General features: G+C 45.8%; 2 protein-coding genes across 4 annotated transcripts; both read left to right on the plus strand.

Moving 5' to 3' along the window:
- The first annotated feature begins 124 nt into the window (after positions 1-124).
- Positions 125-6,462, plus strand: GDF3 (growth differentiation factor 3). Its single transcript, XM_003273795.2, has 2 exons — positions 125-457; positions 5,551-6,462. The coding sequence occupies exons 1-2, from the start codon at positions 190-192 to the stop codon at positions 6,375-6,377; spliced, it is 1,095 nt and encodes a 364-aa protein (XP_003273843.2). The 5' UTR covers positions 125-189; the 3' UTR covers positions 6,378-6,462.
- On the plus strand, positions 3,946-27,652 carry APOBEC1 (apolipoprotein B mRNA editing enzyme catalytic subunit 1). Of its 3 annotated transcripts, XM_012502332.2 has the most exons (6): positions 3,946-3,963; positions 16,892-16,913; positions 21,417-21,444; positions 24,398-24,795; positions 25,576-25,694; positions 27,360-27,652. In XM_012502332.2, the coding sequence occupies exons 2-6, from the start codon at positions 16,898-16,900 to the stop codon at positions 27,507-27,509; spliced, it is 711 nt and encodes a 236-aa protein (XP_012357786.2). In that variant the 5' UTR covers positions 3,946-3,963; positions 16,892-16,897; the 3' UTR covers positions 27,510-27,652. The 3 variants fall into 3 exon arrangements, with proteins under 3 accessions (XP_012357786.2, XP_003273842.3, XP_012357787.2); XM_003273794.2 differs by lacking the exon at positions 3,946-3,963 and having other exon boundaries at positions 16,862-16,913; XM_012502333.2 differs by lacking the exons at positions 3,946-3,963; positions 21,417-21,444 and having other exon boundaries at positions 16,862-16,913.

Here is a 27,652-nt window from a genome sequence, read left to right on the forward strand (position 1 = left end):
TTTTTCCTGGAAGAGTAGAGCAAGAGAAGAGAAAAAAAAAATTCCGTCTTCACATCCAATGGCCTTTGAGGAGCTGGGAAGAGAGCAATTCACACTTGATTATCTTACATCAGATAAATTAGCAGCCCCTGAATTGTTGGGCAGTCTGGCAGTGGAGCTCTCCCCGGTCTGACAGCCACTCCAGAGGCCATGCTTCGTTTCTTGCCAGATTTGGCTTTCAGCTTCCTGTTAATTCTGGCTTTGGGCCATGCAGTCCAATTTCAAGAATATGTCTTTCTCCAATTTCTGGGCTTAAATAAGGCGCCTTCACCCCAGAAGTTCCAACCTGTGCCTTATATCTTGAAGAAAATTTTCCAGGATCGCGAGGCAGCAGCGACCACTGGGGTCTCCCGAGACTTATGCTACGTAAAGGAGCTGGGCGTCCGTGGGAATGTACTTCGCTTTCTCCCAGACCAAGGTAAGGAAATGGGAGTGTTATCCAGAAAAACATCTGGAACTGGGTGGTGTGAAGAAAGGAAAGGACAATAGGAAATGACAATTACTGATGGCCTTGTGCTGGTATTTTTCATATTTTATCTCATTTAATTCCAGCCCACGATCCTGAGAGGAAGTTAGATATTCTTATCAAGTTTCTAACAGTAAGGAAATTAGGCTCAGACAGTAGGTAACCTGTAATCTATTCAAGATCACACCGCTAGTGTGTGAGAACAAAGTCAGGATTTGAAATAAGTTTTTGTTTTCTGAATCAACTGCTTTGTGCTTCAGTTGAGATGAAAGAGGTGAGGGAGGAATCAGAGCTCAGTCTCCCACTCTTCAGCCCATGTATACACATCCTGCCGTCTTCCGTGTGGCAAGCAGCTTATGAAAATTTCGAGGTTGGTTTGCCCAGGAGTCCTGCTTCCCTTATTTGTACCTCCTGGCTACTCTTGTTGGGTGGCAAAGGTTATTCTAGATTTGTGAATAGAGAGCAATAATATATACAATTGTCATATCCTTTTAAAAGGATCCCAGTGAGTGGGATCCAATATTTCCCAAACTGACCACCCACCAAATAACTTAGGTCTTCATTAACAGTAGATCCTCCAACCCCATTCCTGCCCCTAGTTCTCCCCACCCAATTCTTATTCAAAGTCTGAAATGGGTGTTGAGAATCTGCATGTCTATACAACCTCCCGGGTGTTTCAGATGCAGAATTTAGAGCCTTGGTTAGTTTTACAGCAACTGGAGAGAAGATTTGAATATTTATTTGTCCAAGAAGCACTTATTGGATACCTATGGTGAGCCAGGAACTGTGTATGGCCTTGAGAATACAAGATAAAGTTTGCCTTTTTTTTTTTTTTTTGAGAGTCTCACTCTGTCTCCCAGGCTGGAGTACAGTGGCACTATCTCAGCTCACTGCAACCTCCGCTTCCTGGGTTCAAGTGATTCTTCTGCCTCAGCTTCCCAAGTAGCTGGGATTACAGGCGTGTGCCACCACGCCCAGCTAATTTTTAAATTTTTTAGTAGAGACAGGGTTTCACTATATGTTGGCCAGGGTGGTCTTGAACTCCTGACTTCAGCTGATCCGTCTGCCTCAGCCTCCCAAAGTGCTGGGATTACAGGCCTGAGCCACCGCACCCAGCCCAGAATTACCTTTTAAAAATGCATATTGAGTCATACTGCTCCTCCACGTAAAATTCTCGTCTGCAAAATTCTGCAGGAGTTGACCCACCATGCCCTGCCGGTTCTGACCCTGCTGCTTACTTCCCCAGTCTCACCTTTTACAACCTCTCCTTGCACACTTAACTCCAAGCTCATAGTAGTCTATTCCTTCTAGAGCATGCATTCTTGTCTCATCTTCAAACGTGCTGTATCCAGGCTGCCTGAAGTACTCCCTCAGAATTTGCCTGGTCAAGTACCTCAGGCTTTTCTTCTTCTTCCTCTTCTTCTTCCTCTTTTTTTTTCCCTTGGGACAGGTCTTGCTGTGTCACCCAGGCTGGAGTGCAGTGGCACAACCTCGGCTCACTGCAGCCTCCACCTCCTGGGCTCAAGCGATCTTCCCACCTCAGCCTGCTGAGTAGAGTAGTTGTAACTACAGGCTATAGGTACGCGCAACCACGCCAGGCTGATTTTTGTATTTTTTTTTTATAGAGATGAGGTCTCATCATGAGGCTGGTCTCTAACTTCTGGGCTCAGGCAATGGCCTGCCTTGACCTCCCAAAGTGCTAGGATTACAGGCATGAGCCCCCATGCCCAGACAAATTTTGTTACATTTAGAATGACGCTTGAGAATGAAGAGGCGTGGTGGTGGTGGGGTGCTTAACAGTGTTTGGATTTGAGTTGTAATTTCTCCCTACGCTGAATGACCTCAGAAAATACCTACTTAAGGCCGGGCGCAGTGGCTCACACCTGTAATCCCAGCACTTTGGGAGGCCGAGGCAGGCAGATCATGAGGCCAGGAGTTCGAGACCAGCCTAGCCAACATAGTAAGGCCCGTCCCCGCTCCCCCCGACCCCCGTCTCTACTAAAAATAAAAAAAAATAAAAAAATAAAAATTAGCCGGGTGTGGTGGCAGGCGCCTGTAATTCCAGCTACTCGGGGAGGCTGAGGCAGGAAAATCGATTGAACACCTGAGAGGCAGAGGTTGCAGTGAGCCGAGATCGCACCACTGCACTCCAGCCCGGGTGACAGAGCAAGACTCCATCTTGGGGGGAAAAAAAGAGAGAAAATACCTACTTAAGCATGAAGTCATCCTTCCAAACAACGTGATGGCATTAGGCCAAATGAGTTATTTGTGGAAAGGGAGAAATTGAAGATGCAAAAAATAAAATAGTAAAAGTATGCTGTATTGGGTCTTTTCCTAGAGGAATAAGTAAAATTTGAAAATTCAGGCAGGAAAGTTAGCTTAGAAAACAGGGAGTGCACATTTGTAACTTCAGAAGAAGGGCATCCATGGACAAAAATCAAAGACTCACATTGTACTTCAATATGAGGAGAGGCTGGGCACAGTTGTTCATGACTGTAATCCTAGCACTTTGAGAGGTGGGAGGATCCTTTGAGCTCAGGAGTTCTCGATAAGCCTAGGCAACATAGAGAGACCCTATCTGTACAAAAACTTAAAAAAAAAATTGGCTGGGCGCAGTGGCTCACGCCTGTAATCCCAGCACTTTGGGAGGCCAAGGTGGGCGGATCACCTGAGGTCAGGAGTTTGAGACGAGCCTGGCCAACATGGTGAAACCCTGTCTCTACTAAAAATACAATTAGCTGGACGTGGTGTGCACCTGTAATCCTAGCTACTCCAGAGGCTGACGAAGGAGAATTGCTTGAACCCAAGAGGCAGAGGTTGCAGTGAGCTGAGATCAAGCCACTGCACTCCAGCCTGGGCAACAGAACAAGACTCCGTTTCAGAAAAAAAAAAAATTAAAGCCAATCTGAATGATTGGACTTTGGCCAACAACACATGACTGTCTAGGTTGCTTTTTTTTTTTTTTTTTTGAGACGGAGTCTTGCTCTGTTGCCCAGGCTGGAGTGCAGTGGCGCGATCTCGGCTCACTACAAGCTCCACCTCTCGGGTTCACACCATTCTCCTGCCTCAGCCTCCCAAGTAGCTGGGACTACAGGCGCCTGCCACCATGCCCGGCCAATTTTTTTTTTACATTTTTAGTAGAAATGGGGTTTCACCGTGTTAGCCAGGATGGTCTTGATCTCCTGACCTCATGATCTGCCCGCCTCGGCCTCCCAAAGTGCTGGGATCACAGGCGTGAGCCACCGCACCTGGCCTTTTTTTTTTTTTTTTTTTTTTTTAACTGAGATGGAGTTTTGCTGTTGTTGCCCAGGCTGGAGTACAATGGTGTGATATCGGCTCACCACAACCTCCGCCTCCCAAATTCAAGTGATTCTCCTGCCTCAGCCTCCCGAGTAGCTGGGATTACAGGCATGTGCCACCCTGCCCGGCTAATTTTTTTGTATTTTTAGTGGAGACAGGTTTTCTCCATGTTGGTCAGTCTGGTCTCCTGACCTCAGGTTATCTGACCGCCTTGGCCTCCCAAAGTGCTGGGATCACTGGTGTGAGCCACCGTGCCGGCCCAGTCTATTGACTCTTTCTCAGAATAATGGTTTAAGTGCCTGAAGTAAAATATTTAGGTTTTCAAAAGAAACCAATTAAATATTGAAATATTGTTTTTTATTTTTTTTCAAACTTTTTTATTTTATTTTATTTTATTATTTTTTTAAACTTTTTTAATTTTTTATTTATTTCTTATTTTTTGAGGCGGAGTCTTGCTCTGTCGCCCAGGCTGGAGTGCAGTGGCACGATCTTGGCTCACTGCAAGCTCCGCCTCCCGGGTTCACGCCATTCTTCTGCCTCAGCCTCCCAAGTGGCTGGGACTACAGGCGCCCTCCACCTTGCCCGGCTAATTTTTTGTATTTTTAGTAGAGACGGGGTTTCACCATGTTAGCCAGGATGGTCTCGATCTCCTGACCTCGTGATCCGCCCGCCTCGGCCTCCCAAAGTGCTGGGATTACAGGCGTGAGCCACCGCGCCTGGCTTTTAAAATATTTTAAAAACAAATGTCTATATAGTAATATATATATAACGCTTTATTAATGTAATACATAACAAGATCTAGGGAGGTGACTATACCTATAACTACCATAAATTTCGGCATAGTGTTAGCATAAGTGTTTTTTTTTTTCTTTTTCTTTTCTTTTATTTATTTATTTATTTTGTAGAGATGGGGTTTCACTATGTTGCCCAAGATGGTCTCAAACTCCTGGCCTCAAGGAAATCTCCCATCTCAGCCTCCCAACGTGCTGGGATTACAGACATGAGCCACCTTGCCTGGCCTCCATAAATATTTTAAGTTATTTGCAACGACTAAATGTATGAACACACCTATGATTATTATTGATAACAATGTCATAGGCCCTGATGATATTACTGGGATTTGTTACCTATATTCATAATGAAGGAAATGCTAAATTTCATTTAGAGTTTAGTGGGATTAATGATGTAATTATTTTTCCCATCCAAGTTCGTGCACCCTCTACATTTCATCCAGGAATCTCTGGGAACCTGTGGATGTGAAGATAAGAACCTCTGGCTTTTTTTTTTTTTTTTTTTTTGAGACTGAGTCTTGCTCTGTCGCCCAGGCTGGAGTGCAGCGGCGCGATCTCAGCTCACTGCAAGCTCCGCCTCCCGGGTTCACGCCATTCTTCTGCTTCAGCCTCCCGAGTGGCTGGGACCACAGGCACCCGCCATCACGCCCGGCTAATTTTTTGTATTTTTAGTAGAGACGGGGTTTCACCATGTTAGCCAGGATGGTCTTGATCTCCTGACCTAGTGATCTGCCCACCTCGGCCTCCCAAAGTGCTGGGATTACAGGTGTGAGCTACTGCGCCTGGTGAACCTCTGGCTTTCAGGAATAGAGAAACAAACCCTCCCAAATGATAGGGCTTGGGTCCTTCCCTGCCCTTATATTGTATATGTGGGTATCTGACATTTCTATCATATAGGTGGATATGAAGTAAAATACATTATTATGACTCTGACATGTCTCTTTTCCCATCTAGGTTTCTTTCTTTACCCAAAGAAAATTTCCCAAGCTTCCTCCTGCCTGCAAAAGCTCCTCTACTTTAACCTGTCTGCCATCAAAGAAAGGGAACAGTTGACACTGGCCCAGCTGGGCCTGGACTTGGGGCCCAATTCTTACTATAACCTGGGACCAGAGCTGGAACTGGCTCTGTTCCTGGTTCAGGAGCCTCATGTGTGGGGCCAGACCACCCCTAAGCCCGGTAAAATATTTGTGTTGCGGTCAGTCCCATGGCCACAAGGTGCTATTCACTTCAACCTGCTGGATGTAGCTAAGGATTGGAATGACAACCCCCAGAAAAACTTCGGGTTATTCCTGGAGATACTGGTCAAAGAAGATAGAGACTCTGGGGTGAATTTTCAGCCTGAAGACACCTGTGCCAGACTGAGACGCTCCCTTCATACTTCCCTGCTGGTGGTTACCCTCAACCCTGATCAGTGCCACCCTTCTCGGAAAAGGAGAGCAGCCATCCCTGTCCCCAAGGTTTCTTGTAAGAACGTCTGCCACCGTCACCAGCTATTCATTAACTTCCGGGACCTGGGTTGGCACAAGTGGATCATTGCCCCCAAGGGGTTCATGGCAAATTACTGCCATGGAGAGTGTCCCTTCTCACTGACCATCTCTCTCAACAGCTCCAATTATGCTTTCATGCAAGCCCTGATGCATGCAGTTGACTCAGAGATCCCCCAGGCTGTGTGTATCCCCACCAAGCTGTCTCCCATTTCCATGCTCTACCAGGACAATGATGACAATGTCATTCTACGACATTATGAAGACATGGTAGTTGATGAATGTGGATGTGGGTAGGATGTCAGAAATGGGAATAGAAGGAGTGTTCTTAGGGTAAATCTTCTAATAAAACTACCTATCTGGTTTATGACCACTTAGATCGGAAATGTCAATATACCTGTGTTTATAATTTGTCTTCCTGAAAAACCCACCAAAATTAACGATGCCCATACTTGCATGCGTGTGCACACACACACATCCTGGAGCCCTAATAATCGTAGTTAATTTCTGTTCTAACATACTCATTATGCATATGACAGTACGGACACTGGCATTTACTGATGGCCGATTACGGGCAGGCATTATCCTATGTGTTAGTTTACAAACATTTCACTGTTCTTTGAGGGAAGCATTGTTATTTATGCTTTATAGACAAAGAAGCTGAGGTTTAGAGAAGCTTACAAATTTTCCAAAGGTCAGCAGCTCTCCCTGGCAGATCTGATATGCTAACAGTGTTACATTAAAAAAATTTCAGGCCAGGTGCGGTGGCTCATGCCTGTAATCCCAGCACTTTGAGAGGCTGAGGCGGGCGGATCATGAGGTCAGGAGATCGAGACCAGATTGACCAACATGGTGAAACCCCGACTCTACTAAAATACAAAAAATTAGCCGGGCGTGGTGGCGTGTGCCTGTAATCCCAGCTACTTGGGAGGCTGAGGCAGGGGAATCACTTGAATCCAGGAGACGGGTTGTAGTGAGCTGAGATCGTGCCATTGCACTTCAGCCTGGCAACAGAGCAAGACTCCATCTCAGGCCAGGCGTGGTGGCTCACGCTTGTAATCCCAGCACTTTGGGAGGCCGAGGCAGGCGGATCACCAGGTCAGGGGATCGAGACCACGGTGAAACCCCGTCTCTACTAAAAATACAAAAAAATTAGCCGGGCGTGGTGGCGGGCGCCTGTAGTCCCAGCTACTCGGAGAGGCTGAGGCAGGAGAATGGCGTGAACCCGGGAGGCAGAGCTTGCAGTGAGCCGAGATCACGCCACTGCACTCCAGCCTGGGTGACAGAGCGAGACTCCGTCTCAAAAAAAAAAAAAAAAGACTCCATCTCAAAAAAAAAAAAAATATTAATTTTTTTAAAGGAAGCCTCGGCGTCTCAAAGTGCTGGGATTGAGGGTATAAGCCACTATGCCTGGCCCTAGTTAGACCAGCCCCGCTCTGGTCTTTTATTGATGTTCCATATGATTCCTATAGTGCAGATCACATTGTACATATAATTTTTTTTTTTTTTTTTTGAGGTGGAGTCTCGCTCTGTCGTCCAGGCTGGAGTGCAGTGGTGCGATCTCAGCTCACTGCAAGCTCCGCCTCCCGGGTTCATGCCATTCTTTTGCCTCAGCCTCCCCAGTAGCTGGGACTATAGGCGCCTGCCACCACTCCCGGCTAATTTTTTGTATTTTTAGTAGAGACGGGGTTTCACCGTGTTAGCCAGGAAGGTCTCGATCTCCTGACCTCGTGATCCGCCCACCTAGGCCTCCCAAAGTGCTGGGATTACAGGTATGAGCCACTGCGCCCGGCTCATTGTAGATATAATTTTATTTTATTTTATTTATTTAATTTTGAGGGCTGGGTGTGGTGGCTCACACCTGTAATCCCAGCACTTTGGGAGGCCGAGGTGGGCAGATCACCTGAGGTCGGGAGATCGAGACCATCCTGGCTAACACGGTGAAGCCCTGTCTCTACTAAAAATAGAAAAAATTAGCCGGGAGTGGTGGCACAGGCCTGTAATCTCAGCCACTCAGGAGGTTGAGGCAGGAGAATTGCTTGAACCCGGGAGGCAGAGCCAAGATTGTGCCATTGCACTCCAGCCTGGGCAACAAGAGTGAAACTATGTCTCAAAAAAAAAAAAAAAAGAAAAGAAATATTTTGAGACAGGGTTTCACTCTGTCACCCAGGCTGGTGTGTAGTGGCACAACCTCAGCTCTCTGCAGCCTCCGCCCCCTGGGTTCTGTCGATTATCCTGCCTCAGCCTCCCGAGTAGCTGGCATTATAGGCACAGGCCACCATGCCCGGCTAATTTTTTTGTTTGTTTGAGATGGAGTTTTGCTCTTGTCGCCCAGGCTGGAGTGCAATGGCATTGTCTCTGCTCACAGCAACCTCCGCCTCCCGGGTTCAAGCAATTCTCCTGCCTCAGCCTCCCAAGTAGCTGGGATTATAGGCATGTGCCATCACACCCAGCTAATTTTGTATTTTTAATAGAGATGAGGTTTCTCCATTTTGGTCAGGCTGGTCTTGAACTCCTGACCTCAGGTGATCTGCCCACTTTGGCCTCCCAAAGTTCTGGGATTACAGGCATGAGCCACCTCGCCCGGCGCCGGGCTAATTTTTGTATTTTTAGTAGAGACCGGGTTTCACCATGTTGGCCAGGCTGGTCCTGAACTCCTGACCTCAGGCGATCCACCAGCCTTGGCCTCCCAAAGTGCTGGGATTGCAGGTGTAAGCCACTGCACCTTGCCCTAGTTAGTTAATTTAATGGCTGCAACTGTATGTGCTTGTTTAGATATACCATAATTTACTTCAGAGAATGTTTATCACTAGACATTATGAAGTTTGCAGTTTTCATGATGGAATAGGGTTGTAACTCTGTGTTCACATATCATTGTCCATTTTTAGTCCCCACCTCCTTAGAAAATTTTCAGACATGGAATTGCAGAGTCAAAAGCATAAGCTGACTAGTGTATAATTAACATAAAATCAATATTAAAACAAATATGGATAAATTTTGGGGTGAAATGCAAAATTTGATAGATATAAGAAAACTCTAGTCTGGGCTTGGTGACTGATGCCTGTAATCCCAGCACTTTGGGAGGCCAAAGTGAGAGGATCACTTGAGGCCAGGAGTTTGAGATCAGCCTGGGCAACATAGTGAGATCCTATATCTACAAAAAATTAAGAAATTAGCTGGGTATGGTGGCACTTGTCTATAGTCCTAGCTACTCAGGAGGCTGAGGTGAGTTATTGCTTGAACCCAGGAGATTGAGGCTGCAGTGAGCTGTGATTGTGCTACTGCCCTCCAGCCTAGGCAACAGAGTAATAAACAAACAAAATTTAAAAAATAATAAAATGTAGATTATAATTTTACTATATTATAAATATATGTGAAGACCCCTGCATAACCCCCTCAATCTTTTTTCTCATCCTTCCAAAGAAACCACAAACCTGAATTTGTTGCATATCTTTTCTGTTTATTTCTTTAAAATTTTACTACATATATACATATTATATATATATTTGAGACGGAGTTTCGCTCTGAATAGCAATCTATTATGTTGCCCAGGCTGGAGTGCAATGGCACCACATCGGCTCAGCACAACCTCTGCCTCCTGGGTTCAAGTGATTCTCCTGCCTCAGCCTCCCTAGTAGCTGGGATTACAGGCATGCACCACGGTGCCCAGCAAATTTTGTATTTTTAGTAGAGATGGGGTTTCTCCATGTTGGTCAGGCTGGTCTCGAACTCCCAATCTCAGGAGGTGATCCACCAGCCTTGGCCTCCCAAAGTGCTGGGATTACAGGTGTGAGCCACCATCCCTGGCCTACTACATATATATATATATATATATTTTTTTTTTTTTTTTTTTTTTTGACAGAGTCTGGCTCAGTCGCCCAGGCTGGAGTGCAGTGGCGCAATCTCGGCTCACTGCAAGCTCCGCCTCCCGGGTTCACGCCATTCTCCGGCCTCAGCCTCTGGGAGTAGCTGGGACTACTCCAGGGCGCCCAGTCCCCCTGCTCCAGGGTGCCCAGTCCCATCATCCACCCAAGGGCTGAGGAGTGCGAGCGCACGGCACGGGACTGGCAGGCAGCTCCACCTGCAGCCCCTGTGCAGGATCCACTGGGTGAAGCCAGCTGGGCTCCTGAGTCTGGTGGAGATGTGGAGAACCTTTATGTCTAGCTCAGGGATTGTAAACACACCAATCAGCACCCTGTGTCTAGCTCGAGGTTTGTGAATGCACCAATGGACACTCTGTATCTAGCTACTCTGGTGGAGATGTGGAGAACCTTTATGTCTAGCTCAAGGATTGTAAATACACCAATCGGCACTCTGTATCTAGCTCAAGGTTTGTGAACACACCAATCAGCACCCTGTGTCTGGCTTGAGGTTCATGAGTGCACCAATCGACACTCTGTATCTGGCTGCTCTGGTGGGGCCTTGGAGAACGTTTGTGTCCATATTCTGTATCTAACTGATCTGATGGGGACGTGGAGAACCTTTATGTCTAGCTCAGGGATTGTAAACGCACCAATCAGCACCCTGTCAAAACAGACCACTCGGCTCTACCAATCAGCAGGATGTGGGTGGGGCCAGATAAGAGAATAAAAGCAGGCTGCCCCAGCCGGCAGTGGCAACCTGCTCGGATCCTCTTCAACGCTGTGGAAGCTTTATTCTTTTGCTCTTTGCAATAAGTCTTGCTATTGCTCACTGTTTGGATCCACACTGCATTTATGAGCTGTAACACTCACTGTGAAGCTCTGCAGCTTCACTCCTGAAGCCAGTAAGACCACGAGCCCACCAGGAGGAATGAACGACTCCAGATGTGCTACCTTAAGAGCTGTAACACTCACTGTGAGGGTCTGCAGCTTCACTCCTGAGCCAGTGAGACCATGAACCCACCAGAAGGAAGAACTCCGAACACATCCGAACATCAGAAGGAATGAACAACTCCAGACGCGTCAGCTTAAGAGCTGTAACACTCACCGCAAGGGTCCGTGGCTTCATTCTTGAAGTCAGTGAGAAAAGAAGAACCCACCAATTCCGGACACACTAGTAGCTGGAGCTACCCTGAGCAAGCTGAGTAGTTTTTGTACCTGTAATTCCAACATTTTGGGAGGCTGAGGAGGGAGGATTGCTTGAGCCTAGGAATTAGAGACCTGCTTGGGCAACATAGAGCAGTTTCTATAAAAAAAATTTAGCTGAGCGTGGTGGCAAGTACCTGTATTCACAGCTACTTGAGAGGCTGAGGCAGACAGGTTGCTTGAGCCCAAAAGTTCAGGATGCAGTGAGCTGTGATTGTGTCACTCCACTCTAGCCTGGGCAACAGAGACCTTATCTCCATTTAAAAAATAAATACAAAAGAAAACAAAACTTACAGGGATTGCAGGGAGATCTTTGCACACCTATGTTCATAGCGCCACAATTCATAATAGCCAACAGGTAGAAGCAATACAAATGTCATTGACTAATGAAAAAACAAAATGTGATATACACATATAATGAATATTCAGGCTTTAAAAAGAAATCCTGTCACATGCTACAACGTGGATGAACCTTGAGGATATTAAGTGAAATAAGAGTGGCCAGGTGCGTGGCCGGGCGCGGTGGCTCACGCTTGTAATCCCAGCACTTTCGGAGGCCGAGGCGGGCAGATCATGAGGTCAGGAGATCGAGACCACGGTGAAACCCTGTCTCTACTAAAAGTACAAAAAAAAGTTAGCTGGGCGTGGTGGCGGGCGCCTGTAGTCCCAGCTACTCGGAGAGGCTGAGGCAGGAGAATGGCGTGAACCCGGGAGGCGGAGCTTGCAGTGAGCCGAGATTGTGCCACTGCACTCCAGCCTGGGCGACAGAGTGAGACTCCATCTCAAAAAAAAAAAAAAAAAAAAAAAAAAGGGGCCAGGTGCAGTGGCTGCACCCAGCCAGGTTAGGTGTATTAAGTGAATTTTCAACTTAATATTTTGAAATTATGGGATTATGGAGACATGACTTCATTGTAAACTGAGGAGCATTTGTATACAGATATGACAAAGCTTGTATTTGCAATATGTAAAAAACTCTTACAACTCAGTAATGAGACAAAGAACCCAATTAAAAAATGGACAAGGCCAGGTGTGGTGACTCACGCCTGTAATCCCAGCACTTTGGGAGGCTGGGGCAGGTGGATCACCTGAGGTCAGGAGTTTGAGACCAGCCTGACCAACATGATGAAACCCCGTCTCTACTAAAAATGCAAAAATCAGCCAGGCATGGTGGCACACGCCTGTAATCCCAGCTACTTGGGAGACTGAGGCAAGAGAATCACCTGAACCCAGGAGGCAGAGGTTGCAGTGAGCAAAGATGGGGCCATTGTACTCCAACCTGGGCAACAAGAGCAAAATTCTGTCTCCAGGGTGGATGGGAGGTGGGCGAGGTGGGGAGGGAAGACAAAAAATTTGAACAAGTTTCAGAAAAAAGATATATAAATAACTAATAAGTACATGAAAAGATGTTCATTGCATTTACTTTTAATGCAAATTAAAATCACAATGAGATACTACCACACACTCATAAGTATGACTGTAACTAACAGGGCTGACATTACTAAGTACTGATGAGGTTGTATAGCAATTGGGGCTCTCTTATACACCTGATGAAAATGTAAACTGGTAACAACAATTTGGCATTTTCTTCCATTAAATGTAGCTGGGTGTAGTGGCTCACACCTGTAATCCCAGAACTTTGGGGAGGCCAAGGCAGGAGGATTTCTCGAACCCAGGAGTTCAAGACCAACTTGGGCAATATAGTGAGACCCTGTCCCTATAAAAAATAAAATCAATTTTTAAAGGAAGAGTTAAATGTGCATTTACCTATTTGATCCAGCAATTTCACTCTTGGGTATTTACCCAAGAGGAAGAAAAAGAGACATATGTTTACACAAAGAATTGTATACAAATGTTCAGGCTTTTTTTTTTTTTTTTTTTTTTGAGATGCAGTCTAGCACCGTTGCCCAGGCTGGAGTGCAGTGGCATGATCTTGGCTCACTGCAAGCTCTGCCTCCTGGGTTCACGCCATTCTCCTGCCTCAGCCTCCCGAGTAGCTGGGAGTACAGGCGCCCGCCACCACGCCCGGCTAATTTTTTGTACTTTCAGTAGAGATGGGGTTTCACCGTGTTAGCCAGGATGGTCTCGATCTCCTGACCTCGTGATGCGCCCGCCTCGGCCTCCCAAAGTGCTAGGATTACAGGCATGAGCCACCACGCCCGGCCTGTATACAAATGTTCACAGCAGCTTTATTCATGAAAGCCCAAAATTGGAAATAACCCAAAGTACATCACATCGACAGAAGAATATACAAATTGTAGCATACCTATGCAATGGAATACTATTCAGCAATGAAAATTAACCACCAATACACCTAATCATGTAGACCGATTTTATAGAAAAGCTGAAGAACAGCCTGGCCAACATGGTGAAACCCCATCTCTACTAAAAATACAAAAAGTTGTATAGTGAGACCCTGTCTCAAAAAACAAAAAACAAAAAAAAAAAAAGGAAAAGCTGAGCAAAAGAACACACGAAAGTGTACACAATGCACGATTCCATTTGCATGAAGTACTATAATAGTCAAAACTAAACTATAGAGACAAAAAGAGCAGTATTTGCCTGGGACTAGGAGTAGGAGGATAACAGAATTGTGGGGGCCTGGCCAGGCATGGTGGCTCACGCCTGTAATCCTAGCACTTTGGGAGGCCAAGGTGGGTGGATCACTTGAGGTCAGGAGTTCGAGACCAGCCTGGCCAACATGGTGAAACCTCATCTCTACTAAAAGTACAAAAATTAGCTGGGCGTGGTGGTGCATCTCTGTAATCCCAGCTACTTGCAAGACTGAGACATGAGAATGGCTTGAACCCGGGGGGCTGAGGCTACAATGAGCCAAGGTCAAGGCACTGCCGTCTAGCCTGGGCGATAGAGGAAGACCCTGTCTAAAAAAAAAAAGAAAACAAAGGAACTTTTGGGGCGATGGGGATTTTAAATATCTTGACTGAAGTAGTTAAAGTGTATATATATGTTTTTGAAAATTCATAAATTTCCAGGTGCAGGACAGACTTAAACTGAATAGCTACATTTCATATTTTATTATCTTTTACCTCACTTACAAATAATTAACCACATGATAGTCTATCGTATGTCATAGTTCCAAGTTTTCTTAAGCAAAACAGAACATGGATGAAGCGCTCAATAGGCATTCTAGTAGAAAACAAACCAAGTTTTGCACCCTCTTGGCTGCTGCAGGTTTACTTCCTGGGAGCATGTTCTACCATATCAGTTTCCTATTGCTGCTTCATGAAATTGCCACACACTTAATGGTATAAAACGACACACATTGTCTTATAGTTCTGGAGGTCTGAAGTGCAAAACGGGTCTCACTGAGCTGACATCAAAGTGTCCTCAGGGTAGCATTTCTTCTGGATGCTCTGGGGGAGAATCCATTCCTTGCCTTTTCCAGCTTCTACAGGCTTTCCTCATTCCTTGAATCGTGGCTCCCTTTGAGCCAGCAAGCAGAATTCTGCTCTCATCCTCATATCTCCATTTCGCATCCTGACTCTGACTCCTCTACCTCCCTCTTAAAAAGACCCTGTGATTAGACTGTGCCCACCTGGATAATCCAGGATTGTCTTCTCATCTCAAGATTTTAAATTAATGACAAAGACCCTTTTGGCATTTCAGTTCATATGTTTAACAGATTCCAGGGATCAGGACATGGATATCGCTGAGGGCTCTTATCCTACCTTTTTTTTTTTTTTTTTTTTGAGATGTAGTCTCACTCTGTCGCCCAGGCTGCAGTTCAATGGCGAGATCTCGGCTCACTGCAACCTCTGCCTCCTGGGTTAGAGCAATTCTCATGCCCCAGCTTCCTGAGTAGCTGGGATTACAGGTGCCTGCCGCCACACCCAGCTGACTTTTATATTTTTAGAAGAGACTGGGTTTTGCCATGTTGGCCAGGGTGGTCTCGAACTCCTGACCTCAGGTGATCCTCCCATCTCTGCCTCTCATAGTGCTGGGATTACAGGCGTGAGCCACTGCGCCTGGCCTAACCTACTTTTATTCTACAATGATTCTACTCTTGCCTAACTTAGAAAAACTTGGTCTCTGAAGGGCCTCTATTAATGATGCGGGATTTCTGCCCCTTCTTCAAAACACTGGTCTGCCCCTGTCCAAACACCTGCTTTATCTCATGGAGGCTCCAGGTTGACTTTCACAACTAAGTAGAGTCTTGTATGTAGGATTCAGGTTTCAGGTTCATGGGGCCTTGAGATTCAAAGTTCAGGGGTTCTAGATTTGAGACACTAGAGGGAGACTTAGGCCTTGAGAAAGTGACCTCAATTCTAGGAGTAGGTGCTGAGACTCGGAGGAATTTTTGGCTTGAACTTGACCCAGGGTTCGGGCAACAGAGAGCAATGGCATAGGGAAGTATGGCATTTACTTTTTCAAGGGGGATAAAAAAGCAGAAGTGGCCGGGAGAGGTGGCTCAAGCCTGTGATCCCAGCACTTTGGGAAGCTGAGGCGGGTGGATCAACTGAGGTCAGGAGTTTGAGACAGGCCTGGCCAACATGGAGAAACCCCGTCTTTACTAAAAATATAAAAATTAGCCTGGCGTGGTGGTGGGTGCCTGTAATCCCAGCTACTCGGGAGGCTGAGGCAGGAGAATCACTTGAACCTGGGAGGCAGAGGTTGCAGTGAGCTGAGATCACACCATTGCACTCCAGCCTGGGTGACAAGAGCGAAACTCTATCTCAAAAAAAAAAAAAAAAAAAAAAAAGGCAGAAGTGAACTTGGCCACACACTTAATCTTAGATTCAAGGATGAAGAGAGCACCAAAGACCTGTACACAAATTAGCTGACTCAGAGGTAAAGGTCCTTCTCATTTTGTATCTAATAGTTCCCCTCCCCTCTCCAACAGGGATGTGGGACAAAGAGCAAATGAGAGGAAGTTGGAAGTAGGTGAATAATAGCTGAAAGCCAAGACCACAGTGTGCTCACCAGATAACATAAAAATTGTCAAGCTATAGTTACAGGTTAAGTCTCTCTTAACTTTATTCTTCCTCTCATCTCCCCATTAAAGAATGAGGCATCCTAGGCTAGGCCCGGTGGCTCACGCCTGTAATCCCAGCACTTTGGGAGGACAAGGCGGGTGGACCTCCTGAGGTCAAGAGTTCAAAAACAGCCTGACCAACATGGTGAAACCCCGTCTCTACTAAAAATACAAAAAGTTAGCCGGGTGTGGTGTTGGGCGCCTGTAATCCCAGCTACTCAGGAGGCTGAGGGAATCGCTTGAACCCGGGAGGCAGAGGTTGCAGTGAGCCAAGATCGTGCCATTGCACTCCAGCCTGGGCAACAAGAGCAAAACTCTGTCTCAAAGAAAAAAAAAAAAAGAATGATGCATCCTTGATGCAGAGTAGGAGATAATGAAAAATAAATAAATAAAACAAAACAAAAAAAAAATAAAGAATGATGGATCCACCTTGCCTTAATCTTTATTTAAAGAAAGAGAAAGGTTACCAAATTCACATGTCATTGAAGAAGAACTTTGGAATTTGGTAACCCCAGTGATCCACTCTACAGAATTCATGTCATTTGCATCATAGGCTTTCTCATCACTAAAGACGCAAATCCCCACAATAATGTCCGTCTCAGTCGGCCCCGTTTGTACAGACAGCCTAGATTCCCATAACTGTCTGAGATGCGGGAATGAGTCATCCCGCAGGTGGCAGTGGGCACACCTGAAGAAACAAAGTCCAGGAACAATCAGCACAACTTATGACTCCAGAGGAAGAAGTCCAGAGACAGAGCACCATGACTTCTGAGAAAGGTAAAATGGATCCGGGGGCCTGGCAAGTATTCTTGAACAATGCAAGAATGGTGTGTGTTTGTGCGTGTGTGTGTGTGTGTGTGTGTGTGTGTGTGTCCTGCTGATTCTTGCATCTGTGGGGGTTTTCAAACTTTCCCATTATTGATTAATATATTAGTCTTAAATAAGATGATTTACTATTATTAAATATTTACATCTCCAAGTGACTTTAACCAAATCAGTGTTTGTTTCACCATGGTAAAAAATTAAGTAGCTGGGGGCTGTGGCTCACACCTCTAATCTCAGCACTTTGGGAGTCCAAGGAGGGTGGATCACTTGAGGCCCAGGGTTCGAGACCAGCTTGGCCAACATGGTGAAACCCTATATGTACTAAAAATACAAAAATTAGCCAGGCATGGTGGCACATGACTGTAGTCCTAGCTACTTGGGAGGCTGAGGCAGGAGGATCGCTTGAACACAAGAGGCGGAGGTTGCAGTGAGCTGAGATCGTGCCATTGCACTTCAGCCTGGGCAACAGAGCAAGACTCTGTCTCACATAAATAAGAAAAAGTTAAGTAGAAGTACAACTGTTTAAATAACAGTTTAAGGTAACAACAGACGTGAGAACAATGTGCTAATTGATAAATGAATTGACAATAACTAATTGATAAATTAGTGCACAGTAAGTGTTAGAAAAATGCATGGGTGAGGAAGAACACTTCAGGCTGAAGGAAATAATTTCAGCTGAGGTAGGATTTGAGCTGGATTCTAAGAGAAGTGTAGACCTAAAAAAATTTTTATTTTATTTTATTTTTAGAGACTAGGGGGTGGGTTCTCTACTTTGCCCAGGCTGGTCTGGAACTCCTGGGCTCGAGCAATTCTCCACCCTTGGTCTCTCAAAGTACTAGGAATACAGGCATGAGCCACCATGCCTGACTAAAATTTTTTTTTTTTTTAAGACTCGCCCTGTTGCCTAGGCTGGAGTACAGCGGTGGGATCACTGCTCACTGCTGTCTTGACCTCCTGGGCTCCAGTGATCCTCCCCCCTCAGCCACTCAAGTAGCCACAGGTGTGTGCTAACACCCTGCTAATTTTACATTTTGTAGGAATGGGGTCTCACTATGTTGCCCAGGCTGGTCTCAAACTTCTGGCTTCAAGAAATCCTCCTGCCTTGGCCTCTCAAAAAGCTGGGATTATAGGTGTGAGCCACTGCACTCAATATATATATATAATCAAAGCCCCACCAATGCTACCTCCTTTTCTATTTTCCAAACTACTCCACCCCCAAGGTCTGCACCACTCCCTGTGAGGCCCTTCAAAGCTGTCCATTCCAGTGTCTACATTAGGCTTCTCTACCCACCGTGTCATAACATCTCCTGTATTTCCATTTCTTTCTTTCTTTTTTTTTTAAGGAGTCTTGCTCTGTCACCCAGGCTAGAGGTCAGCGGTGTGATCTCGGCTCACTGCAACCTCCGCCTCCCGGATTCAAGCAATTCTCCTGCCTCAGCCCCCCAAGTAGCTGGGATTACAGGTGCCCACCACCGCGCCCGGCTAATTTTTGTATTTTTAGTAGAGACGGGGTTTCACCATGTTGGCTGGTCTTAAACTCCTGACCTTGTGATCTACCTGCCTTGGCCTCCCACAGTGCTGGGATTACAGGCCTGAGCCACCATGCCCAGCCCTGTATTTCCAGTTCATACCACAGAGACTGAATGGTCATCTGAGCTACTTGGCACCTTGCAATGTTTTCCTAGTGATAAACCCAATGTTAAAGTTAGTTCTTCCACATCTATGCAAACTGTTTCATGCTTGTGGGATCCAAATTACATGAAGTACTCGACCTTAACTTTCTGATTTAGTGTATAGACAACAAGTGGTATTCAACTGATATCCTTTGTCTTTTTTCTCCAGTTCTGTTTTTTAATGCAAGCCAATTTTTCTTCAAATTATTTTTCTACTTATTTATACATAAATACTTGAAGTCGAACATACTATATTAGTTTACTGTCAGCTTTGTTCTTCATACTTCAACTCCTTAAAAAACAGGATTTTAAATTGTTGATTTGGTAAAATTAATTCTCTAGGGCTTACTCTTTTACTAGGAGACCATCTGGTACAGTGAAAAGAACTTTGGCATCAGGCTGGGCATGGTGGCTCATGCCTGTAATAGCAGCACTTTGGGAGGCCGAGGTGTGGGGATCACTTGAACCCAGGAGTTCAAGACCAACCTGGGTAACATGGTGCAACCCCATCTCTACAAAAATTATCTGGGCGCAGTGGCGTGCGCCTGTAGTCCCAGCTACCTGGGAGGCTTGAGATCGGGAGGCAGAGGTTGCAGTAAGCCAAGTTCGCGCCATTGCACTACAGCCTGGGTGACGGGAGTGAAACACTGTCTCAAAAAAAGAAAAAAAAGCCATCAGATATGTTGATAGAACTACTATTTCTTTTTTTTTTTTTTGAGACGGAGTTTCACTATTGTTACCCAGGTTGGAGTGCAATGGCATGATCTTGGCTCACTGCAATCTCTGCCTCCCGGTTTCCAGCAATTCTCCTGCTTCAGCCTCCCAAGTAGCTGGGATTACAGGCGTCTGCCACCACGCCCAGCTAATTTTTGTATTTTTAGTAGAGATGGGGTTTCATCATGTTGGTCAGGCTGGTCTCGAATTCCTGATCTCAGGTGATCCACCTGCCTCGGCCTCCCAAAGTGCTGGGATTACAGGCGTGAACCACTGTGCCTGGCTGACAAAAATATTTTAATGGTTAAATGTTTTTTGAAGTGTATAAAGATGCTACTGCTATTGGATTTCATCGTAAGATCTAAGGCATAAGCAAAAAAGAGAAAGGTTAAATAAGGAAAAAAAATAAAGAAGGAGACGAGGCCTGGTGACTCACACCTGTAATCCCAGCACTCTGGGAAGCCAAGGTGGGAGAATCTCTTGAGGCCAGGAGGTCACAACTAGCCTGAGCAACATAGTGAGACCCCTGTCTCTACAAAAATAAAAGTAAAAATAAAAATAAATTAGCCAGGCAAGGTGTTGTGCCTGCAGTCCTAGCTACTCTGGAAGCTAAGGTGGGAGGATCACTGGAGGCAGGAGTTCAAGGCTACAGTGAGCCGTGATTGTACCACACACTCCCACCTGGGGGACAGAGTGGGACACCATCTCTATTTAAAAAAAGAAAGAAAGAAAGACAAAGAAAGAAATAAGGAAGGAAGGAATAAATGAAGGATGGAAGGAAGGAAACAAGAAAAAAGAAAGAAAGAATAAGAAGGAAGGAAGGAAACAAAAACGAAAGAAAGAGAAGAAAGAAGAAAAAGAAGGAAGGGGAAAATATGTTTGTAGTGGATAGTAGTGAAGTTCATGTAATCATTTATTCAGTAATTTATTCAAATCTATTGCTAACTAATAAGTTTCAGGCAGTGTGATAGGGTCTGGAACAAAATGTACAAAATCCATATCTCACATAATTTACAATTCAGTGTTACTACAGGTGTGTAAACAGGCAATCATGATATAGAATGATAATGACTATGATGAAGGAAGTACAGGATACTATGAGGTCACATAGAAATCACACCTAAGAGCCTTTATTTTATTATTTAAATTTAAATTTATTTTTATTTTTAATTATTTCTTTTTTTGAGACAGAGTCTTGCTCTGTTGCCCAGGCTGGAGTGCAGTGGCGCTATCTCGGCTCACTGCAAGCTCCACCTCCCGGGTTCATGCCATTCTCCTGCCTCAGCCTCCCGAGTAGCTGGGATTACAGGCATGAGCCACCACGCCCAGCTAATTTTTTTCCTTGTATTTTTAGTAGAGACGGGGTTTCTCCATGTTGGTCAGGCTAGTCTCGAACTCCCGACCTCAGATGATCTGCCCACCTCGGCCTCCCAAAGTGCTGGGATTACAGGCGTGAGCCACCACGCCCGGCCTATTTTTAATTTTTATTTTTGAGACAGAGTTTTGCTCTTTTGCCCAGGCTGGAATGCAATGGTGAGATCTTGGCTCACTGCAACCTCCTCTCCTTGGGTTCAAGTGATTCTCCTGCCTCAGCCACCCGAGTAGCTGGGATTATGGGTGCCTGCGACCACACCTGGCTAATTTTTGTATTTTTAGTAGAGACAGGGTTTTGCCATGGTGGGAAGGCTGGTCTCGAACTCTTGACCTCAGGTGATCCACCTGCCTCGGCCTCCCAAAGTGCTAGAATTACAGGCGTGACCCATGGCGCCCGGCCTCTAAGAGCCTTTAAGAAGTGACTTTCCCATTGTGCTTAATCATTTTTGTTGAAGCCTTAAGGCAGACAACCTTGTTTGGGATTGGGCATCTGGGAAAAGAGATTTTGGCAGAGCCGTTAAAAATCTTGCTTTTCTTGGGTACAATGAGCTGGTCCAATACAATTAATCCATGAGAGAATCTTCAAATTCCATTTTCTGAGATGATTTGCAGGTTTGGAATAATAGAGCACTTTTTCTTAGCAACTCATTTGATATTTGAGTGTTGTTTGACATAATCATATCTTGGTCAACAGGTCCTTCAACGGGTGACCCCACTCTGAGGTAAGAATAACACTATCACAGTGCCCATTTAATTCAACCAAGAATCAATGGGTATTTAAGAGCTGTGCATGGTGGCACATGCGCCTATAGTCCCAGCTACTCAGGAGGCTGAGGCAGGAGTGGGAGGATCGCTTGAGCCCAGGAGGTCAAGGCTGCAGTGAGCTATGATTGCACCACTGCACTGCAGCCAGGATAACAGACTGAGACCCTGTCTCAAAAAAAAAAAAAAAAAAAAAAGGAACTGTGGATATAGCTTTCTTTATTGTTCCTTTTCTCTTTTCCCATTTTCCATTCTTTCTTTCATTTTTGCCTTTTCCAATTTCATTTTCTATGGTTATTGTTTTTTATATCTTTGCTCTTACATCTTTTGATCTCTTTAAATAAATGATTTTCCAGCTTGCTTATCTGTTATTGTCTTACGATTTCTCTTCTTTTTTTAAATCACATGCTTTTATAGCCATTAGTGAAATACCTGGGAAACTCATTTGTCACTTTAACTTTATACTGTCTGCTCATTTTCCAAACATATGACACGGAAGTAACGTCAAGGAATATATTCTCATGATAAGTGGATTGATCTATGTAATAAATGAATGTGATACTTTAGGGATGAGTGGGAACTATTAGTGAGAGGTGACAGCATGCTGGCAGTCCTCACAGCCCTCGCTCTGGGCGCCTCCTCTGCCTGGGCTCCCACTTTGGCGGCACTTGGGGAGCCCTTCAGCCCACCGCTGCACTGTGGGAGCCACTTTCTGGGCTGGCCAAGGCGGGAGCCGGCTCCCTCGGCTTGCGGGGAGGTGTGGAGGGAGAGGCGCGAGCGGGAACCGGGGCTGCGCGCAGTGCTTGCGGGCAAGCTGGACTTCCGGGTGGGCGTGGGCTTGGCGGGCCCCGGGCAATGAGGGACTTAGCACCCCGGCCAGCGGCTGTGGAGGGTGTACTGGGTCCCCCAGCAGTGCTGACCCACCGGCACTGCGCTCGATTTCTCACCGGGCCTTAGCTGCCTTCCCACGGGGTAGGGCTGGGTACCTGCAGCCCACCATGCCTGAGCCTCCCACCCCCTCCATGGGCTCCTGTGCTGTCCGAGCCTCCCGGACGAGCTCCACCCCCTGCTCCACCGCGCCCAGTCCTATTGACCACCCAAGGGCTGAAGAGTGCCAGCGCACGGTGCGGGACTGGCAGGCAGCTCCACCTGCAGCCCCTGTGCAGGATCCACTGGGTGAAGCCAGCTGGGCTCCCCAGTCTGGTGGAGATGTGGAGAACCTTTATGTCTAGCTCACGGATTGTAAATACACCAATCAGCACCCTGTGTCTAGCTTGAGGTTCGTGAGTGCACCAATCAACACTCTGTAGCTAGCTGCTCTGGTGGGGACTTGCAGAGCCTTTGTGTCCATACTCTGTATCTAACTGATTTGATGCGGATGTGGAGAACTTTTATGTCTAGCGCAGGGATGGTAAACGCACCAATCAGCGCCCTGTCAGAACAGACCACTCGGCTCTACCAATCAGCAGGATGTGGGTGGGGCCAGATAAGAGAATAAAAGCAGGCTGCCTGAGCTGGCAGTAGTAACCCGCTCGGGTCTCTTTCTGCATAGTGGAAGCTTTGTTATTTTGCTGTTTGCAATAAATTTTGTTACTGCTGACTCTTTGGGTTCACACTGCTTTTATGAGCTGTAACACTCACCACGAAGCTCTGCAGCTTCACTCCTGAGCCTGCAAAACCACGAGCCCACCAGAAAGAAAAAATCCGAACACATCTGAACGTCGGAAGGAACAAACTCCATACGTGCCACCTTAAGAGCTGTAACTCACTGTGAGGGTCTGCAGCTTCATTCTTGAAGTCAGTGAAACCAAGAACCCACCAATTCTGGACACATTAGGATGTAATTAACTTGTTACTTAAACCATATTGCAAGTAAGAGTCTGCAGCTCAATTCTGAGTTTCCTTTGACTCACGGTTTTTGTGACAGTGTTAAATCTAAAGATACCACTGAGAGCAATTAGAATTTCTTAGACAAGTTAGTATATAGAATCCTAATGTGGGAGAATCTTGAGACTAAATTGCTCTTTTGTCTGTTCTTGACAATACAATCTTGTTGGCAACTTGAGGCTTCAATACTTCAGAAACTGGCTAGAGTCCATTGAATAGAAAAGATAAGGATTGGAACATGGCACTTCTAGGTGTGAAATAGAAAAATTACAATATAGTTAGGCATGTAGACACACCTGTAGTCTCAGCTACGCAGGAGGCTGAGGCAGGAGAGTAGCTTGAGTCCAGGAGGGGAGACCAGCCTGGCCAGCTTAGAGAGACCCTGTTCCCCCCCCCCCCCAAAAAAAGGGTTAGAATATCATGAAGGAAACTTTAAAAGAGAAAGACACTTATACCTGAATTCAAGACTAAAATAATGGTATCAGAGAGTGGTCACCAAATAATGTGACTGGGGGAAAAAACCTATGCGCTATGTTTGTGAGAAATAAAAAATCTGATAATTCAAACAGACCCCTTCAGATAACTTTGAGACATATACTAGAAAAAGAAGTTTCCTGAGAGGTTATGTCTCAGATCAGCCTCATAGAAGAGGGGAGCAGAGGCTGGGCGTGGTGGCTCACGCATGTAATAGCACTTTGGGAGGCTGAGGTGGGCGAATCGCAAGGTCAGCAGTTCGAGACCAGCCTGGCCAACATGGTGAAGCCCCGTCTCTACTAAAAATACAAAAAATTGGCTGGACATGGTGGCAGGAGCTTGTAATCCCAGCTACTCGGGAAGCTGAGGCAGAAAAATTGCTTGAACCTGGGAGGCAGAGGTTGTGGTGAGCTGAGATTGCACCACTGCACTCCAGTCTCTGCGCAACAGTGTGAGACTCCATCTTGAAAAAAAAAAGAAGAGGGGAGCAGGAAAAGATTTCTAAGATCTCTAAATATGGCATGACAGCGCGGGCTGCTTTTTGTGTTTCAGGAGAAGAATCGAACCCTGGGAGTTTGACGTCTTCTATGACCCCAGAGAACTTCGTAAAGAGGCCTGTCTGCTCTACGAAATCAAGTGGGGCATGAGCCAGAAGATCTGGCGAAGCTCAGGCAAAAACACCACCAATCACGTGGAAGTTAATTTTATAAAAAAATTTACATCAGAAGGACGTTTTCACTCATCCATCAGCTGCTCCATCACTTGGTTCTTGTCCTGGAGTCCCTGCTGGGAATGCTCCCAGGCTATTAGAGAGTTTTTGAGTCAGCACCCTGGTGTCACTCTAGTGATCTATGTAGCACGGCTTTTTTGGCACATGGATCAACAAAATCGGCAAGGTCTCAGGGACCTCGTTAACAGTGGAGTAACTATTCAGATTATGAGAGCATCAGGTAAAAACAGTAAACAAAGAAACTTCATTGTTTACAAGAGACTGGTGATAGTAGCTGTTTTTAGGCCAGAAGATTGGTTAGCCCAGGCTGGAAGTCTCAGAAGTAAAAGTCCAAAATTTTTACATTTTGATTTTTAAATTTTTTGGGGGGATGAGGTCTCACTTTGTTGCCCAGGCTGATCTTGAACTCCTGGCTTCAAGTGATCCTCCTGCCTTGGCCTACCAAAGTTCTGGGATTACAGGCATGAGCCACCATGCGTAGCCAGGAGTTGTATTTTTGTAACTTTCCTTGTCATGAATTTCAGACCTAGTCCTTTATTTTGCTCTGTCCCCCAGGCTGGAGTGCAGTGGCGCAATCTCGGCTCACTGCAAGCTCCGCTGCCCGGGTTCACGCCATTCTCCTGCCTCAGCCTCCCAAGTAGCTGGGACTACAGGCACCCACCACCATGCCCGGCTAATATTTTGTATTTTTAGTAGAGACAGGGTTTCACCGTGTTAGTCAGGATGGTCTTGATCTCCTGATCTGTGATCCACCCGCCTCGGCCTCCCAAAGTGCTGGGATTACAGGCGTGAGCCACCGCGCCCGGCCAACAACTCTTTTCTCTAGTCTTGCCTCTCAGCCATCTTTAAATGAACTGCTTTATTCTTTTTAGGGAGTCTAATGTCCAGCAGCAACTAGACCAGAGACTAGAGGCTTTCTATACGGGAAGCTAGGTTGGGGATCTTCTTAAGTAATTTACCATTGTGCTTGTTGAATGAGCCAAGATTTGTGTTTCCTTAGAGTATTATCACTGCTGGAGGAATTTTGTCAACTACCCACCTGGGGATGAAGCTCACTGGCCACGATACCCACCTCTGTGGATGATGTTGTACGCACTGGAGCTGCACTGCATAATTCTAGTAAGTTACTTTAGGGACACACATGCTGATGCAAAAAGAAGCATCCTTCTTCAAAGTTCTTTCCTGAGAATTTTGACTCACATCTTCTTTTTGACATTTATATTGAAATTTAGTTATTTAACTAGCCATCTCCTCTTAAGAAAATCTCAGAGCCAGGTATGGTGGTTCACACCTGTAGTCCCAGCTACGCAGGAAGCTTGAGTCTAGGAGTTGCAAGCTGCAGTGAGCTATGATCACGCCAATACGCTCCAGCCTGCGTGGTATAACAAGACCCTGTTTCGGCCGGGCACGGTGGCTCACGCCTGTAATCCAGCACTTTGGGAGGCCGAGGCAGGCGGATCACGAGGTCAGGAGATCAAGACCATCCTGGCTAACACGGCGAAACCCCGTCTCTACTAAATACACAAAAAATTAGCCGGGCGTGGTGGCAGGCACCTGTAGTCCCAGCCACTTGGGAGGCTGAGGCAGGAGAATGGTGTGAGCCCGGGAGGCAGAGCTTGCAGTGAGCCAAGATCGTGCCACTGGACTCCATCCTGGGCGAAAGAGAGAGACTCCATCTCAAAAAACAACAACAACAACAACAAAAAACACAAGACCCTATTTCCAAAAAACAGCTGGGTACAGTGGCTCATGCCTGTAATACAAGCACTTTGGGAGGCCAAGATGGGAGGATTGCTTGAGACTGAGAGGATTGCTTGAGACCAGGAGTCTGAGACCAGCCTGGCCAACGTAGTGAGACCCCCTCTCGAAAAAAAAGAAAATTATGTATCAGACAAATTAACAAACAAGCAAACAAACAACATCTAAGCCTAAGAACAAGAAGTACGTTTGTGGGAGGTAAGTGGGAGAAGGGAATTTGGGTAAACCGATCTAAGATATGGGTGGTCCCCGTATTAGTTACATTTTATCATTTTTATTCTTATTTTATTATTATTATCTTTCAAGCCACAGGGTCTCGCTGTGTTGCCTAGGCTGAGGTGTAGTGGCTGTTCATAGGCACCATCGCAGCACACCACAGCCTCAAACTCCGAATTCCTAGCCTCAAGCAATCCCCTGACCTCAGCCTCCTGGGTAGCTAGAACTACAGGCATGTGTCATCATGTCTAGCTTTATCATTATTATTGTTCTTGTTACTACAACATATATTGGCTCTACAGTATTTCAGATATTCTCCTTTCCCTTATTAGCGTGTGTAATCTTATTGAAGAGAATGTACGTGTTCCATTGGATTCTCTTGAAAGTAGTTCAGGCTGGGTGCAGTGGCTCATGCTTGTAATCCCAGCATTTTGGGAGGCAGAGGGGAGTGGATGGCTTGAGCCCAGAAGTTGGAGACCAGCCTGGGCAACATGGCGAAACCACATCTCAACAAAAACACAAAAAAATTAGCTGGGTGTGGTAGTGTGTGCCTGTAGTCCCAGCTACTTGGGAGGCTGAGGTGGGAGAATTGTTTGAGCCTAGGAGGTTGAGGCTGCAGTGAGCTGTGATTGCACCACTGCACTCCAGCCTGGGTGAATGCAGTGAGTCCAGAACAAGACCCTGTCTGGGGAAAAAAAAAAAAGAAATAGTTAAGTCGTCTTCCAATTGACATTTTAAAATGTTTGTGGAGATAATAGTATTAATTAAAATATTTATCCTAAGGATTAAATATAATCCTTTTTATTCCAGAGTCTTCCACCCTGTTTAAAGATTTCAAGAAGATGGCAAAATCATCTTACATTTTTCAGACTTCATCTTCAAAACTGCCATTACCAAACGATTCCACCACACATCCTTTTAGCTACAGGGCTGATACATCCGTCTGTAACTTGGAGATGAATGGAATGATTCCATGTGTGTACTGATTCAAGAACAAGCAATGATGACCCACTAAAGAGTGAATGCCATTTAGAATCTAGAAATGTTCACAAGGTACCCCAAAACTCTGTAGCTTAAACCAACAATAAATATGTATTACCTCT

This window comes from Nomascus leucogenys, chromosome 23 (genome assembly GCF_006542625.1).
Source record: "Nomascus leucogenys isolate Asia chromosome 23, Asia_NLE_v1, whole genome shotgun sequence".
Lineage (NCBI taxonomy): Eukaryota > Metazoa > Chordata > Mammalia > Primates > Hylobatidae > Nomascus > Nomascus leucogenys.